General features: G+C 27.4%; 1 protein-coding gene across 2 annotated transcripts; it reads left to right on the forward strand.

Annotated features, from left to right (window-relative positions):
* Positions 1-5,827: 5,827 nt before the first annotated feature.
* Positions 5,828-18,859, forward strand: LOC113555748 (tau-tubulin kinase homolog Asator). 2 transcript variants are annotated; one of them, XM_026960271.2, is made up of 20 exons: positions 5,828-6,441; positions 9,853-9,983; positions 11,145-11,292; positions 12,319-12,533; positions 12,609-12,779; positions 13,507-13,692; positions 14,014-14,301; positions 14,366-14,519; positions 14,581-14,796; positions 14,860-15,078; positions 15,283-15,404; positions 15,481-15,650; positions 15,728-15,866; positions 15,947-16,118; positions 16,704-16,850; positions 17,113-17,257; positions 17,482-17,589; positions 17,675-17,932; positions 18,187-18,366; positions 18,446-18,859. In XM_026960271.2, the coding sequence occupies exons 2-20, from the start codon at positions 9,927-9,929 to the stop codon at positions 18,492-18,494; spliced, it is 3,144 nt and encodes a 1,047-aa protein (XP_026816072.1). In that variant the 5' UTR covers positions 5,828-6,441; positions 9,853-9,926; the 3' UTR covers positions 18,495-18,859. The 2 variants fall into 2 exon arrangements, with proteins under 2 accessions (XP_026816072.1, XP_026816073.1); XM_026960272.2 differs by lacking the exon at positions 16,704-16,850 and having other exon boundaries at positions 5,831-6,441; positions 18,446-18,858.
* Positions 18,860-19,139: the final 280 nt, after the last annotated feature.

Here is a 19,139-nt window from a genome sequence, read left to right on the forward strand (position 1 = left end):
AAAAATATTATTCTTTTATAATTTTTGATTTCAATATCAATTACTTATAATAGAAATTTCGTATTCAATTTTAAAACTTTAGTTATAAAAATTGCACGTTTAAAAATGTCAACATTTTCATGATAAGTATCTACGGTTGTTCTTATTTGTTCTTAAATTACAACAAAATATCAAAAAAAATTTGAGAAGAAATAATTATTCTACGGTTGAATAAAAATGTATAACTCAAATACTCATAGTTAATTTGATTTTCCCATAGAAATTTTTTTTAATAATGTAACTCCTATTAAATTTTCAAATCTTAAATATACAAATAATTTGAAAATTCTCATGATTTTACAAATTTAGTTGACATTTCAAATCTAAATACTTATAATTATATAACAAATATTATGATAATAAATTGTTGATATTTTTTTAGTTGGAATCTATTCAATTTGTATGCATTTTTACCCCACAAATAATATATTTTATGGACATATATTAAAAAAATAAATAAAAATGTATTATATCTAAAAATAGCTTAAAAAGAGTTAAAATGTTATGAAAATTGATAATAGGTGTAGGAAACACTAAACAAATATTCTGTGAAAATTTCAAGTGTTTAAGGTTATTCGTTTTTAAGTTACACAAAAAAAACAAAATCAATTTTGTCGAAAACTGGTTTTGTGTAAAATTTCCGTTTTTCCTTAATTTATTGTTTGACTCTCCCGATTACTTTAAAAAATACTGAAAACTTTTTATTTTGACCTTTAGATCCAATTTCCGTCAGAAACTTCTCTCGAAAGTGAAAATTGAATCATTTTTTTGTTAACTTATTGCATATATAAGTACACACACAAAAAACTATACTTATAGACAGAATAATTTAATTTCACTAACCATCAACTATCAAGACAAAGTTGCAAGGTTTTGAACAATAATGTAAATTATTTGGCTACGATTTAATTTTTCATTTTATATCAGTATTAATGTATATGTTACGATCCAGGTGGATAAATGGTCATTGTAAACACTGCAGACCAGGAATTGTACACAATACCCGAGTTTTTCAAGCCATGTGGATAATTATATAAACAGACTAAACATTGTATACAATAGCCAGACTGATTGTGCCAAGTGGAAAAAATTAATAATAAGCTTAATTTAATAATAATAAAAATTTTAAATTTAAAACTTATTTTATTTTACACGTATTATAGGAAAATTTTTATTTATTTATTTATATTCATTTTTTACTTATTTATTTTGACACGTATTGTCATTATTGCATTTGGAGATGCATAAAATTCTAGTAGCTTTTCACTTGCATATCCTTGTCGTATTTTTTACCACAAATGCAGTGGTTATAGCCTCGACCTCCTATGTTGAAAAACAGCCTAACTACTTCCTTAAGTGACAACTGAATGTTGTGTATATCATCAATATTAAACAACTGTTCCTTGCAAATTGTTAACTGATTTCTACTGTAATAATGTTGTAGGTTACTTTTGGTTGTACCTAATTTGTAATTTCCGGTTTCCACACTGCAAACCAAACAAACCAAACCAAAAGTGGTAAAAAAATCCAATAACATATAAGCAACTTCCTCAGCGCGTAATTTCACAAATAGGTATTTAACTTAATGATTAAATTATACTTCTCTCAGTTCAAATCGATAAAAATTGTTTCTTATGATAAGTTACTGAAATACACATATACTTTTACTTTTTAGTATCTACGTATTAGGTAATGACCACACCAGTTTTAGCATTTTATACAATGACTAGTGTAAATGGGAAATAAATATTTATAATTTTCGTTTCCCAAATATTACGTGCATTATATACATTGCTCGGTCAGTGTTTACAATGTCCAATTTTCGATTTGGACCGTAACATATATATGGAAAAAGATATAGTATAAACACGTAATACATGTATTATGCATAATCTATAGTATATTATAGTATAAATGTTTAATATAGTGCTATAAACAATTATGATTATGCCTCCGACGTAACCTCAAATTTTGTTATTACAAAAACAATAATATTTACCTAATATAATAATGTATTTAATATTTATATTTTTCAGTTTTAAAAAGAAAATTTCAATTACTATGCTGAAATATAGGATCTTAGATGAGTAATCTCGATGAATATAAGTTAATTAAGTATAGTAGGTATACTTGTAAAGTAGTAAGTAGTAACTATATGTAGTATATACTATTTAGTATTATAATTCATTATAATTTTGTGTTATCACGTAAACGTGTATTGATTTACAATTTACAACCAAAAGTTATAAGTCTAGTGGTTAGTGGCATAAGTATTCCGAGTTGTTTCATGTGAGATATGTAAAAAAAATATTTTCAAGCATTTCTTGAATTTTGGATTATTTATTTTTATACGTAGTAACGTAGTACATTATATAATATGATTGAATACGTATATAATTATATAAATAAATTTATGTTGTTTTAGTGATAGTAAGCTATATTATAGTCTATTTAAATATATGTACATGAATACATCATACAACAAGAAATATGAAAACATTTTTGTATGGCATATGTATATCGTATATCATTTTTAGGAGGACCGGCTACATCACAATTTATTTTAGTCACTAAATAGTAAATCACCTTACCAAGAATGTACATGAGAAACAAGGCAGAAGCCCATAACAAAAAAAAAATGTTCACGATGGTAGATATATCTCTTCATCTCCTGCTGTTACATACGCTCTGGTTGTAACTCATAATAATATTAAGGTCGAGTGGAAAAGAGACTTAATCTCATCGCTATGTATATCATCGTGCCTATATACCTTATATACGCGATGTCGCGGTCTGTATATCGATGTGTCGAGACACAGTCGTTATTATTGTTGTCGCTACTCACTATTATAATAAAGCTATAGAATAATATTATAATAGGCAAATGCTTTTGATTATTTTCGCAGCGAATTTAATATATTACGTAGACACCTATATAAATCGTAGTGAACGCAACAATTTAAAACGGTCTAATTCGTAATTGACTTCATAATAGATACCTACTATAATGTTACAACGATAATATAATAACGACAAAGAGGCAGCAATGCAGTTTTTTTTTTATATATAATTTAATATTATATTAAAGAGACGGCAATAAACTGTACACAAACGGTACCGCCGGTCGGGTTATTTATAAGTGCGCGTATGACCGCGCTGTAATATATAACGCTGCGAGCGACGAAAAAAAATTCTCCTTACACGCGTATTATTATTATACGCATTGGTCGTCCGAGCGAAAACGGTGTTTCGTATTTGTATATTATTATTTTTATACACTCTCTCGAAATAATATACCGCCGGCACGCGCGCCAACCGACCAACGACGTATAGACCTCTCGCTCGCTCTGTATGCCGCTTGTGTGCCGTGTGCCAATGACACACACATACGAGACTGCATGGCTAACGGACAACGGTCATCCCTTCACCGCGGACGGCGATGCCAAATGGCCTGTGGGACTGTATAGTCAGTCTGAAGGCACTATGGTGACGGCGCGCCAACGATATCGTGACTGTGCCATGGGGAGGGGAGCATCGTTACACCCATTTGTAAGGAGGGGGAACAAAAATTAAAAGCCCAAACTCGGTATTTGCAGCATATAAGTGCAATTTTAGATAGTGCTCATTATAAAATACAATATATGTATCTATTGTATCCGTCTTATTACACCTGACACCTGACAGGTAGGTAACTTACACGACTAATGCATTATGTTTAGAATTATCTATTTTCTCTTGCTTTTTTTTAATATATTAGTCAAAATAGTAAAATTGACCTATTACTCTACGTATTTTAATATTTCGAAGCATTGTTTAAGTATTTTACAATTTTAAAATCCTCATACAATTCATAATTATTTTAAGATTAAAATATCAAAAAAACTTTATACGGTTCCCTCTAAATAATATTTTTAACTTTAATTTATAATAGGTCAAATTACTCTAATATTAAAAATAAAAACCGTGTAAAATATTTTATTTTGATTTTAAGTTAGTTTAGATGACGTGCAATACATCATGATGCGGGTACGACAATGTTAACCACGCCGTACATGGTACCTATAGACAAACAAATTAATGTAATAATGGTACGAGGTACCTACATTTATTAAAATGTGACTATACGGCTTATTATTAAAATTGAAATGCATACGTATACATTAAAAAATCTTATACATAATCAGATAATCTTGTTAAGAGGACGTCATAGCCGTATGTGTTGTCTCTGTCTTACGAACGTAAGGCATAGCAAACTTGCGTTCAGCAGATTCAATTTAATGCTGCTAGCTTTAATATTAGAGTCAATTTACCTATTATCAAACTTAATGATAACCATCCTATCTATAGAAAATGCCTCCGAGTGGCAAGTATAAAGTATAAAGTCAGTACTAGTCACTTATCTATACCTACCTGTTAAAATGACGTAGAAACGTTTTAATTCTTAAAACACGATTGACTAATAATGACTATAGTTGTAACTTATAAGTATTAAATAATGGTATACATTTTTAAGTTGCACTATTTAAAAATTCGATATCAGTGATATTATAAAATCTTTTATCAGTTATGATTATAAAATAACGACACCAATGCAACGCCAAACCCATGTACATCATACAGTATGTGCAGACGTGCATGCAGTGGGCAGTGGCGTACTTATCGGCGGAGATGAATGGATCACCCTTTTCCTCTCGCCATTTGAGAACGAGCTTTGATTTTCTTATATACCTACCTATACCAATATTTTATCATTATATATTTATTCTATCTATACAGCATAAAATTGTCGGATCCGCATTAAAAATAAAATAAAAATGAATATAAAAGTGGAATAAAAAATTTCAAAAAAGTTGATTTATGTTGGCGTAGAGCGCTCTTCTTACGTAATGATGCGTAGGAGTTGTATTAAAAACTATAAATCATCCCCTCCGGCCTCCACCATTGGCTGTACTTCAGATGTGTCGTCCGCCGGGACGATCGAAACGATTATTACGATCTGGGTTGTTTTATTTATTCATGTAAGAAACAGGCGTGCATCAACACTTCTATACAAATACCAGAAATATAACATGTCCATTGTCCAATAAACAATTTCGCATCAAAAATAAAATACGAATGATGTAGACAATACTAGACAAGGCGAATAAATCGATTGCAAAATTTGGTAAAAATAAATATAAAAGAGATTAGAGAATATTGAAAACAAAAGGAAAAAGTGTTGGTACTTGCAATTGACATAAAGCGGTATTTTATATAATTAAACCTACGAATTCATCAAGTTCGTATACTTATAATTGGTGAACCGGAAAGGAATGGAAAAAGTTTTAGTTGAACGGATTTTCGGACAATCGATTTACCGTCCGCGACTTTGCTCTGGCCCACACACTCGTGTTATGCTGTGTAATTATATATATAACACTACACCCGTTTAATACAACTAGTGTCGATGAGGTGTACCTACAGCGAAATTAGGGCAACAGCTGATCGGATTTTATTCGCGTGGATTCGGCGCGCAAGCGCCCAAGGGTTAGGGATCGCGCCTGCGTGTCCGTGCCTGATAACCCGTCCGGCCGGGAGGAAACAGGGAAAAAGAGTGGACAAAAAAAAATCGCAATCAATGATCGTCACATCTGCCGTCTTCCAGACCGGCCGTCGCGCTATACGCTTTCTGTTTTTTTTTTTTTTTGCATTCACACCGTGCCAACGTAGTGCTGCCGGTCAGGTGCGGTGGTAATCAGTCGGCGTGCGAAACGATTATTTTAATAATAATATCATAATCCACCCGGCGAGTGCAATCCGACACCCGCGCGCGCGTGTCCGCCAGCCAAAGCCGCCGCCGCCTTGCCGAGTACGCGACCGTAGTAGACGCACGTCGTTACGTCGCGCGCTCCGATCACGCAGTAACGCCAGTAACTAACGACGCGACGATACGGACGGACGGGCCGATCAATAACACCGGGCGCCTATAGCGTCGCGTCTCGTACACCACAGTAACCGCGGTCTTCGTAGTCGTCCGTTGTTTTTCGTCGCGTAGCGTATCGCCGTGTCCGCTGACCTGCTCCGCCCTCTCATAGCAACTCCCCAACACCGCTCGCGACTACATAATATATAATAATAGTAATAATAATAATAATAATAATAATAATAGTAATAATATTATCGATAATATTATATTCGTTCCGCCGCCGCCGAGGGTGTTCCGCCGGCCCACCGCCGTATCTCTTCCGCGTCTTATCATGACTGCTGTACGTCTGCGACGACGTTACTCAGCTGCCGTCTCGACACCGTCACTGTTGTCATCATTACCAACGACGTCGGTCGTGACTGCCCAACGGCCGTCTCGCTGAACGTGTCTCCGTGCCGGTCGGACCCACAGACCCACCAGCTGCCCGCGGCTCGGCTGTAAGTATCGGTACAATAAAGTAAACATTTCTATCAAGCCCGCCCTGTTCTGCCTTCGTCACCCGCCCTACCTGCAGTCGGGAGCCCTTCGATTTATGACTTATACATGCCCGACAACGATCGTTTCGCCGTCCGTGTTGCACTACGACGACCACAGTCCGATCTATAATATCACACGATTTGGATTTCAGAATAGTTCGACTGGTCGTGTGCACACCGCTATCGAAATCATGTGCCGAGTAGTTAGATTAATTATTAGTAGTCTGGTAGTGGAACCCTTGGGAAGTTTCTCGCAAGTAGTTATGCCCCGTTCCACCCATCCCCGATCGACGAGCAATACCCTGTTCTACGGGTAAGGGTTCCAGAGGATTGCTGTTGTTACCGTCGTAGTCGGTAAACAAACGGCTGTTATGCTTGTTTTGACAGTCCTGTGGATTTATGATAGAAGATAGGTATTTCTAGGGACGTTTTTAAATAGTCATACACCTCTGTATTTTTTTTAGTATGTACCTAGTTATTATGTCAACAATTTGTTGGCACTTAAGAATTTATAGATGCAACTTTTGAAGTTCAGACATTTTATTTGTTTAGCTTTTTTAAATAATTGCATGACATAATTAATGATTATCTGTGTATTTAGTCTACCCACATATACCCATTTGATATAAATATATATATATGTTTTTATAAATTGTGGTTTTGTTTGCGCAAAGTTTAGTATTAGTTTAGAACCAAGAAAAAAATTTAAAATATTTTTGTTATGTTTAGTTGTATTAGGCCAGATTGAAAGATAACAATTAATTAACATAAATATCGGTTTTGAGCTATCTAATTTGTTTAATACTTGTACCTACATAATTATTGTTTTTTTTTTCTAAATTTCCATATCAACACATATAGTAGTACTATATTTTTTCATCTAGAATAAGGCTGAATCACAATACTTGTTGTGCACAGTGAGATTTTTTTAGGACATTGACTGGTAACTCTAATCTAGTGATTATATGATATATATATTAAATAACATAAATGTTCAAAGTCCAATAGTAGCAGGTTTTGATCCAGATAAATGAAACCATAAATTTTAAGAATCTACATAAATAATAAGTGTTAGGATGAAGGCTCTAAAAAATAGGCAGGTACACTTTGTCAGTACTAATAATACTTAATTTAAGTTATATACGTATATTATAAGTGAGGAGAACAATTTTAACTAATGTGATTTTATCTAAGAAAACATAAATTTATTTTGGTGTCTATATAATGTATATTTGATATGTATACATTTTACAGTAAATATATATTACATTATTTTGTAGTTATAAGTTACAATTTAAAAAATATTATTATTCTAAGTAATAATTTAAAATAATCGTGAAATTGATTTCTTCAATACTAAACAATTTTCTTTCAATTTCTGTGTTACTGTTACATGTATAATATTTATCATTTATGTAGAAATAAAAGACAGAAATGTGTCTATGTATAAATAATTTAAATAATTCATTAAATTTAAATTTGATGACAGATTAATACATTTTCTAATATTTAATTTATTTTAATTCCAACTGTTAAATTTTTATTTTTATCAAAACATATGTATTACTTCCGAAAAATAATTTTTAGTTTATACTGAATGAATTTGAATCTTTATTAAATCACTTACTTGAGTAATCAATGACGATACATTTTAATTTGCAAAAAATTATTTTTGAGAGTTAAGATAAATATTATATTTTAGGTATTTATGTATCGAGTATTTACAGACAAATTATTAAGTTAAACATAAAATTTGTGTCGAAAATAAGTATTTAGTATTTTATAAATCTGTTCAAGTATTTAATTATATTTTAGATGTGTTGTGTATATTTTTAAATGATTTAGTTTTATTTTTGGTTGAACTAAAATTCAATACATTTGCCCTATTGACCTCACAATGTCGCCAATCGAATACTGTATGTACTTATTTTTTTTTTATGACATTCTTTTTAGCATAGTTATACTTCAAATAGTATACCAATAAATTACCTTATTTATTTAAGCTCAATATCATAGAAATCATAGAAATTTTATGAAACCAATCTTAAGAAATAACAACTTTTTGCAATATTTATCTTTTTATAGTTATCAAATATCATATTTATTTATCATATTATTATAGACATCTTATATTTCACAGGAATAAAAATATTTGTGAGATGAATCCCGTATTAATGTACATTAATATCAGTCATACCAGTATTCTTAAATTACCTACTATTATGTAATAAATAATTATATGTACATTATTATTATTTTTTTAATCTTATTGAGTTATAATCTAATATTATGATTAACTTACAAATACAATATGTTACAAATTACAATAACACATTAAATATCAATTATAAATTAACTACTATATTAATATAAAAATATCTCTGCAATATGAACATGTTTTGTACATCTAATTATTTTCTCCATTCTTATTTTTGGATATTCTATTTTTGAATAGGTTACTTTTATGGGATACTTGTAAGTATATTAAATATTAACATTTAAGTAAAATATAATGGTGTAAATTACCTTAGATATTTATAAAGTTTCTTACTGCAATTATTTGTTATACCTATATATACATTAATAATACAAATTTAACTATTTCATTTCTCATTAATTACTTAAAAAATTAACTTTTATTTTAATAAGGTTATAGTGTCATAGTAAAAAGTTTATATTAATGGTATTAAATTATCTTAATAAACAATAATCTATCTTCCTTCTATTGGGTTTCAAGTTTATTTGATACCTAAATAATTGTTATAAATTTAAAATTGATTATTTTTATATTCTTAAATAATTTAATTTGAAGTTTAAAACAATGCAATCAATACATTCTCTCATATTTTAGGCAAATAAAAATAGTATTACAAACTTTTCATTCCTTTTCATTCATTCCTACATATAAATGTTTAGTACTTTTTTTTTAGTTGTGGACAGTCATGTACAGAATTAATAGTGTATTAGTAATGCGTTTATAATAATATTAAATTGTTAAGAATAAAAAAATCATAAATATTTTTATGAGAAGGAAGAAGAATATATTTTAGAGTTATTATATTCATATAAATTACAAGTAATATTTTATAAAGCTTTAGGATATTTAAAAATGTATTACTAATGTTATTTAATAAATTAATTTTAAGATCAACATTTAATGTTGCATACTATTTTAAATAAAAATAAAAATTATGTTTGAACATTTAAAATCTTATATACTATTATTAAAGTCAATTATAATTGTAATTAATGGTATGGTATATTTTGTACATTATTTGTGGAATCATACACAAATTATTTGTATTTTTAAACAAATGTAACTTAATACCATTTTTTAACCTTGTGTAATTATTATATTTTTATCTCTTTCAGTAATGACCAAATATCATTGGTAATAAAACAGTGAATAACAAATCATAGTGTAACTTGAGCATATATAAGTAAAGATGTCTTCTGAAGATCTGTTACAACCAGGACATATAGTAAAAGAAAGGTGGAAAGTTGTAAGTAAACATTTTGTCTCCCACTTATTTTCTGTCTCTATTTATAATTTTCATTGTCCATCTTGTCAACACTACTCTATATTTTTTTTATTCTAAATATTGTTGGTATTTTTTTTTTTTTTTATAATTTAAACTAGAAATGTATTTTAACATAGTTATATAAAACAAGCTTAAAATATAAATTGCCTTTAAGAAACTATTGTACAATGATTAATTTTATCATAATACATTTTTAGGAATGTACAAAATGTGTATTGAATTTTTTTGTTATACTAAAATATACTACAGCCAAATAATTTAGACTTTTAGAGATGCATATTTTTTCTATTTTTTCATAAGTAATTAAAAACAAAAAACAGTTATTATGTACAAAATTATTACTATTTTAATAACTTGATTAATTTTCTAATTTCTTTGTCGTTTAAATAAATAGTTTTGTTTTAAATTTGTGGTTAACTAAATTGTTTACATTTATTACGGTTTATATAATGCATTTATAACTATATCAAAATAATAACTACTGCAGTAAAATCTAAAAAAAAATAAAAGTATTAAACTAAACTATATTTAAATTTTATTTAAAATACATTATATAGATTGAATATACTTAAAAAGTTAATTAAAGTAATAAATTAAAAATATAAAAAATGCATATAGTTTTTTCTTGGAATTTTATAGAATTGTTGATAAAATGATTATCATTTAAACATTTAACCAATACTGATGTATTTCAATTTTGGACAAAGTTCAAATTATTGCTACAGCTTCATTATAGAAAACATTTATATGAAGATAGTATTATAGTCTGTTTATGGCAATAACACTTATTTTATAATAATCTATATTCTACGTATCATTTTAATGTTTATCTTGGTAAATAAATAATAATTATTGCAATAATTAAGTATCCTAATTAATAATCGTTTATGTCAATGTTATATAAAATACCATATCCATTAGAAATTTGACAATTTATAGTATAATTTATTACATCTTATTTTAATTAGGTAGATAACTTACAGTTTTTTAAGAACTTTTAATAAAATATTTCTAGTTGAAATGTAACTGCTTGTTAAATAAAATACCATTTCTAACATTTTTTAGGCTTAATAACTTGATTTTTTATTCCAATTATAATACCATTAAACTATACATTTTTAGGCCAGAAAAATTGGTGGTGGTGGATTTGGAGAGATATATGAAGGTCAAGATCTTATCACAAAAGAACTTATAGCTTTGAAAGTAGAATCGGCTCGTCAACCTAAACAAGTCTTAAAAATGGAAGTAGCTGTGTTAAAAAAATTACAAGGTAAATAATAACTTATTTACATATACATAAAATAAAAAAATTATTATATATTTGTGGGCAAATAAGTTGGATAAGTATTAGTGAATATCGTACATGATATTATCATTATGATTTTATCGTTTACTGTATCCACAAATATTGACCAACAATTATTTGTAACTATCAATTTTGCTATGTATATGACATATATTTTAAATTAATAAAAAACTAACATTGTAATAATAATGGTGATATATTTTTATGTTATTTTTATTATGATGATGTTTTTATAGTTAACTATAGTAGTAACTAACTACAATAATTTGTGGAGGTCTTTCAAATTATAATAATAAAGGCTGGAAACTTATAACAGCATAAAAAACTAAATATATACTATCATATGCAATAAAAGTTAAAAAAAAATTATGTTTTCTAAAAGATTTTAATGAGAAAAATTATAGTAAATATGTGAATTTTAGAAGTTTTTACAAATTTTTATGTGTAGTAGATTTTGTCACTAAAAATATAATCAAATTAATTTTATGAATTATATCATATTTGTAATTTAATGAATTAATTATTTATATCTCCATAATTGCACTATATAAATTATATGTTTGAAAATATTTTTAAATATTTGAATGATTTTTTATTATTTCTATTAATGTTTAGTAAATGAACAGTCTACGTTAACGAATGTGATGAAAGTGTATTTAATTAATGATATCTTTACTAGATAGGTTTTCTGGATAACCATTAAAGTTTTTGCTGTCTCCATTATTAGATAAGATATTATAGATCTCCTTCAGAAACGATGACTAATTACTAATTTTTTTCCATAATTGCTTTTAACTTTGATCATATTCTGACTGTACCTTTTAGTGTCTTAAATGTTTTTAAAACATCCTCAATTATTTGATTTAAGTCAGATAGTAGCACAATCCCTGTTTTTCTAATTTTGTTATTAATATTAAGCGAAAAAAAAATATGATTTTATGTAAACAAGGTTATCTATTATGTTTTTATTAATATATTTTTATGTTTTAGGTAAAGAACACGTTTGTCGTTTCATTGGCTGTGGAAGAAATGAACGATTTAATTATGTTGTAATGCAATTACAAGGAAAAAATTTAGCTGAGCTAAGAAGAGCACAGCCAAGAGGGGCTTTTTCATTATCTACCACTTTAAGATTAGGTGTACAGATTTTAAAAGCCATAGAAAGTATTCATGAAGTTGGATTTTTACACAGAGATATAAAACCTGTAAGATTACTTTAGAAACTATTAAAAGATAATTTTTTTTATTTAATTATTGTTGATGTTTATTAATTTATATAGTCAAATTTTGCTATTGGAAGACTCTATCAAAATTCCCGTTGTGTTTTTATGTTGGATTATGGTCTAGCTAGACAATTCACAACAGCTAATGGGGAAGTACGAACTCCTAGAACTGCAGCTGGTTTCCGTGGTACTGTAAGATATGCCTCATTGAATGCCCACAAAAATAAAGTAAGTTGTTTTTATCTGTTTAAATAAATTTCAAAATCACATGCATAAAATAAAATATTTGTCAAAAAAAAAAAATGTATGCTCTATACACTATTATTTACTATAATTAAAGACTAGTGTTTCAATATGTCAGTTTCTTGGATACTGGCATTTTGGTATACCAAAAAGTAGGCATACTCTGTCTAGCGAGAAAATGTGAAAATTCTATGAATCCCTATGCAACATCCCACCATAATCGGACTAGTCTCGACGGTAGTGATGCACTAAAAAACCGATTTTTGTTGTGCCTTCTTTTATTGGACAGAGTATAAGTACAATTTTTTGCCACAGCCAATCATTGGAAATAAAAGCTGATGACGATAACAAATATTTAATTGATGGTTGTTATAAAACCAGACAAAAACCAATTACTGCCTGAGATTACTTTTGTTTAGACAGAATATAGAAGTGTTGAAAATATTTAAAAAAATTGTATTTATCTTAATAACAATATACTGATGTTGATAGTTGATATATCAATAATTCCAGCCCCAGTGTAATTTTTATTAACATTTATTACAAATTATAATATATGCAATTGATTGTTATTTTATTATAATATTATAATTAAAACAATTATTTTATTTTTTGTACATTATTTACATATATTACAAATACTTAATGTTTATTATAGGATATTTTACATAAAAAATTATAATTTTAAACTCCTAGTACTGGTTTTGTTTAGGAAATGGGAAGACATGATGACTTATGGTCATTATTTTATATGCTGGCGGAGTTTGTAAATGGTCAGTTACCTTGGCGGAAGATTAAAGATAAAGAGCAAGTCGGTGTTATGAAAGAAAATTATGATCATCGCTCACTTCTTAAACATCTTCCATCAGATCTGCGTCAGTTTCTTGAGCATATTCAGGTAAAAACTTTGATCATTGTCTTAATTATTTTAATTTATTTATAAAAAAAATATTAAATAGAGATAATTGATTTAATGCTAATTAATTTTTAAGCTCTACTAAAATTTCATTGATAAAAAAATTGTAGAATTATTTTAAAGTAGAAGGTATTATAAATTTGAAATCATTTTCACATTTATAAAATTTAATTCTAATTCTTTGTACAAATGTACAATTGATAGTTAAACAAATCCTTGGAACATATGTATTTTTATAAAGAAAAGTCCTATCACAAACTATGCAAAATTGAAAACATTTTAACATATTTTTTTCTTTATTAGTCTCTAGAATATGCAGACAAACCAGATTATAATATGTTAACGGGTCTTTTTGAACGATGTATGAAAAGACGTGGTGTTAAAGAATGTGACCAATTTGACTGGGAGAAAACTACTGAAACTGTTCAACCAGCAGTTACAGTTAGTGTTATTACAAATAATACCACACCAGTTATCTCCAGGCCAATCACTTGCACATCCTACGGTGCAGACATTAACAATCAACTAGTCACATCTACTGTAGATAACGGACAAGAGGAAGAACCAGACAATAAAAAAATTGCTCCAGAGGTAAATATTTATTATTAAATCAGTAATATAAATTTGAACTGTTTTGAACTTTTTCTGTTTACAGGAGCAAATACAATGTGATAATAATATAATATACCGACGTGCCCAAAAACTTGAATCTGATGCAAATAATTCAGGTTCTAATAAAATTATTTCTACTGATAAAAATTGTAATGCTACATCCAGCACACCACTAGATCATTTACCTATTCCAAAAAGTAATATTATTTTTTATTATAAATAATACATTTATGTAGCTATAATTTTTATTTATTATAGGTTCTCCTAAGAAAGTAGTTCAACGAAGAGCTGTTTCTATGCCTGGTTTGGAAAGAGAAACAGAAATGTTGGAAGCTTCTAAGCGTAATTCTTCCCAAACTAATTGTACAGTTGATTCTGGTTTCCCACCAACACCATTAAATATAGAAGGTGTTCCTAATTCAGATCTGGGTAATTTAAACACTTCAGTTACAGCAACACAAGAAGCTAATAAAGGTATAATTGATATTTGGAAAAAAGAACCACTATAACAACATTTTATATTTGATTTTATTTTAGTTACAACAGCTAGCTCTCCTCTGGTTGAAGCAGATAGTATTATAAATCAAATTAAAAAAGAACAACGCAGCTTACATTTTGCTAGGCGACAAGCTACTCCTAATAGACAAATTTTAAAATCTTCTGCCACTACTGCCAGAGATGTCACGTATACTCAATTTGCAGTAATTGATGATGATAACTTATCTGCAATGCAACAAGTGACACGTGGTGGAGGAGGTACATTTAACTTTACAATATTATTTAAATTATTAATGTCAAGTTACATAAAAAATAAAACTATTTAATAGCTCTATGAAATGTGATTGAATAGTTATGGGCCACTAAATTATGTTTAAAAATCTTAAACTCAATATTTATTTATTTCATGTTAAATGATTGTTATGCAACATGACACAATAAACTTGCAATACTTTTATATAGGGTTAACTCTTATGTCACAATGGAAATCACAATTTGACGACTCTGAAGAAACTGATAATGAATGGAAAGCAGAAAATCTTCAAAGCCCTGAACATAGATTAAGTTTACATGGTGTCTCTTTTGTATGTGTTTTTTGTGTTCTTTAGTTGGCATTTTTTTTATATTAATTAAAAAATTTTAAATTGTTTTTATACACAGAGTGGAAAAGATAACATTTGTTCTCAATACCCTAACAATTGTAAGACACCAGATAAGATATCTGGTAAAGATCAGTTAGCACAATGTTTTTCAAAATGCACTGATAATCTGATAAATAATTCAGTCTTATCACGAGCTTGGAGTGAAATACAAATTGCTACAAAAATAAGGTAAATTAACATAAACTATTTTTTAAACTATCTTGACTTTTAATATATTTTTTATTAAAATGCATATGTTTAACTAGAACAAACCTTGAACCACCCTGGTTACAAGAAGCCGTCTTTGATGATATTGTGTATGAACTTGATACAAGTAGAAATATAGCTGTAAGGAACTCTGAAAAAAGTATTACAAAGAAATTACAAAGATCTGTTAGTCTAGATGTAAGTTTACTCAGTAGCATGTGCCAAGCTTGATGTTATAGTAACAAAAAATAAAGTTTGTATTTGTTTGTGGTTTATAGAACATTAGTTTGAGCATTATTCCTAAAAAAGAATTTCAAACTCAATTCATACAACAAACAAAAATGAAATTAAAAGTTCCTTCTCTACAAGTTACCACTAACACAACCAGATCTTCCAATGATGGTGATGAATTATCGGGAAAATTATTTGCCGATGAATCACTAAAAAATGGTGAGTGTTATATAAATGTTCTCTCTTTTAGGAAATGTTCAGTTTTAAAAAATTTACTTTTTTAATAAAAAATAAATACATTTTAAATTTATATTATTAGTGTAATATTATATATTTTTGGTAGCTGTAAATAAAATATATTTCAATTTTATATATTATAATATTTTACTTTTAATTTAATATTAGGCTTAATAATTGAATTAAAAAGAAAAGAAAAATTATTAAAATTGAATTAAAATGAAAATAAATTTTTATCTATTTTTTCAAAATTCTCTTAAATTAATTTAAATAAAAATAATGACATAAATTAACTAAAATTAAATGTTTTTGTTTGTTAAATAAAAGTTTATTATTACTAAATATTATTTACCAAATCATTTTAACAATTTCTTTTGATTTCTTTTACTTTCTGAAATATCCAAACTATTTTAGTATTTCTAATTTATAGAATTCCTACATGATATTCGGAATACAAATGTTGTTATGTAAAGAACATTATTCTCTTGGCATAAATATATAATTTTATTTATATAATACATCCTTCGGTCAATTTAAAATCATGTGTATAAATTACGGCATAAATAGGGAATGATGTATCTGAAAATTGCCCAATGGAAACGGTATCTGGAAAATTGGAAATAAGAGTCGTTGATCGACATCTGAATGATAATGATAATTACTGTGACACGACAAGTTCAAAACCGATTGTGTGTATCGAGAAAGATGATGAAGGTCCGTTCTAACAATTGAAAATCATTAACAAATACTTAACAGCATTTTATATTTTATTTTAATATGCAGTAGTTTATCTTATTCTAATATTTTATTAATATTGTTATGAAATGAGTTTTTTCTAACAAATTGAACATCATAATATGTTTGACCATTAAAATTGTTTTTATGCCATAATTAACAGTTTTTAGTTTTAATTTAGTTTAACTTATGCAATTACTATACCAAACTAAAAATATAAAACTTTTTTGTTTGTTTACAGCTCACCGAAAATGGGCTAGAAACAGAAATAGTAGTGATATTATGAACATAAATGGAAAACATTTTGATGAAAACGAATTATCTAACATTAGTGTAAAATCTTATTCCTCTTCTGATCAAAATAACAAAATCTCAGATCATAGCAGGTATATGTCTATCCAAATTAATTAAAAAAAAAAATTAAAAATGGAGTTGACTTTGAGTAGTTATGTTTTAATTGTATTAATATTAGTGTTAATATACTTATTTATTTATAAATCATTTTATTTTGTATTCTTACTATAATTATTTAAAAATGTAAACACCTTTCATATATCTTTCTTTATTGATGAAATAATTATAAAACTCATCCAAAAATGTATCATTTTAGAAGTAAAAAACCACCTCAACCCATAATTCTTAACAAAAACAGTAAAATTCCATTACCCGTCAACCAAAAATTATCAGAATCAAATGAAATAAATTTGGCAATATTCAGGTATATAATAAATATATTTTTTTAATTAATGTTCAATACACATAATTAATTTTTTTATTGAAAAATTGTTTCTCTTTTTTTTTAGTGATGAATCAAAATCAAGTGCGACTAGTAATAGTGGAAAACAACTACCAGAAGCACTTTTAAAATGTCGTGGCCAAAATTTATCCACAGAAGTGCGTAGTAAGCCACCGACTTCTGAAGAAATTGATGATCAGTACACTCCAGGTCTTCGAAGACGGCGACAACTTCAAGATAAATATGTAACTGACCCATCTCAATTAAATTTACGATTTCAAAGACCTCAAATGCGAAAGTCAAGGGAATCATATTATAGATCTAGGTAAATATATTTTTATTTTACATAATTTTAAATATTCACTGTGTAAAAAATTATTTTTTAATTCCTGTAATATAACACTTTAAATTTGTTGAAATGTACTTTTTTTTAATAATTTTGAAGAAAATACTGACTTTTGTGTCATTTTTATTTTTGTATTTTAAATTTCACAAATCGAAATCACCATCTAATTATATTACATTATATTTAAATGTTAAATAGTAAATTACTTATTATATTATTGTATATTTTTGTAGATTTTCTGGTAGTCAAGATGATAATACTGGATTATTTTCAAATTATAGACCTGTATCTGGGTCATCAAGTAGAAGTCTTGAACGAAATTATGAGTCTGATATTTTATCATCTCCTACCTTGATACCACCACCGAGTATGTATTCGTCAGATGTCCAAACTCTTGTCGAAAATAATGCTAGGTATGTAGTATAAATATTTTATATTCTTATTTTTCTGTATATTATAGTGTATATTTTGAAATATTACTTATTCTTACAGATGTCGCCGGTACCAAATTTTTAAACCTACTGAGCTTGCAAGAGATTAAAATAGTATATTATAAATTGATAGATTATATTATTATGTTCATTTTCACTGAAGATATATTACACTATTTTCAGTGTAAATGAATAATTAGTTTAAACTTTTAATCTCGCATAAAACGTGTTTATGAATCATATATTGTATTTTATTTATTTTAACGTAATTATTTAATATTATAATATTGTTTTTTTTTTATTATTATTATTTAAGAGATGCCAATTGAGTTTTTAAATTTAAATCCAAGAAAGACCAAATTTTCTCTGTGGCTTATTTTCATACTACAATTTTCCATTTAACTCAGTTAATTTACTTTCTGCAACTACCTATTTTTCTAAACTAGATTTTAGTTTAACCACAGTTCTTGAACTTTTTTTTACCTGATGGTTATATTTCACATAATCATAAAACAAAATGTAAAATAATAATTAATTATTTAAATTTAATTTAATATTAACAATATTCTATTGTATTAGTGTCTTAAATTTAAATCTATTTATATACATTATACATATATCATTGAAAATAACATTAATCTAATGTAATAATCGTACAACTTTATTCATTCAAATTTTTGAGTAAAATATTGTTGATGGAATTTATAATTTAGTTTAAAATTTTAATTGCTGTACCTTCACCATTGCATCTCATT

This window comes from Rhopalosiphum maidis, chromosome 3 (genome assembly GCF_003676215.2).
Source record: "Rhopalosiphum maidis isolate BTI-1 chromosome 3, ASM367621v3, whole genome shotgun sequence".
Lineage (NCBI taxonomy): Eukaryota > Metazoa > Arthropoda > Insecta > Hemiptera > Aphididae > Rhopalosiphum > Rhopalosiphum maidis.

Bases quoted from the DNA above. Each gene is read 5' to 3' on its own strand.
- LOC113555748 (XM_026960271.2), top strand. From the start codon at position 9,927: ATGTCTTCTGAAGATCTGTTACAACCAGGACATATAGTAAAAGAAAGG. The intron at 12,780-13,506 runs GTAAGTTGTTTT...GGTTTTGTTTAG, and splicing joins TGAATGCCCACAAAAATAAA to GAAATGGGAAGACATGATGA. The intron at 17,933-18,186 runs GTAAATATATTT...ATATTTTTGTAG, and splicing joins GAATCATATTATAGATCTAG to ATTTTCTGGTAGTCAAGATG.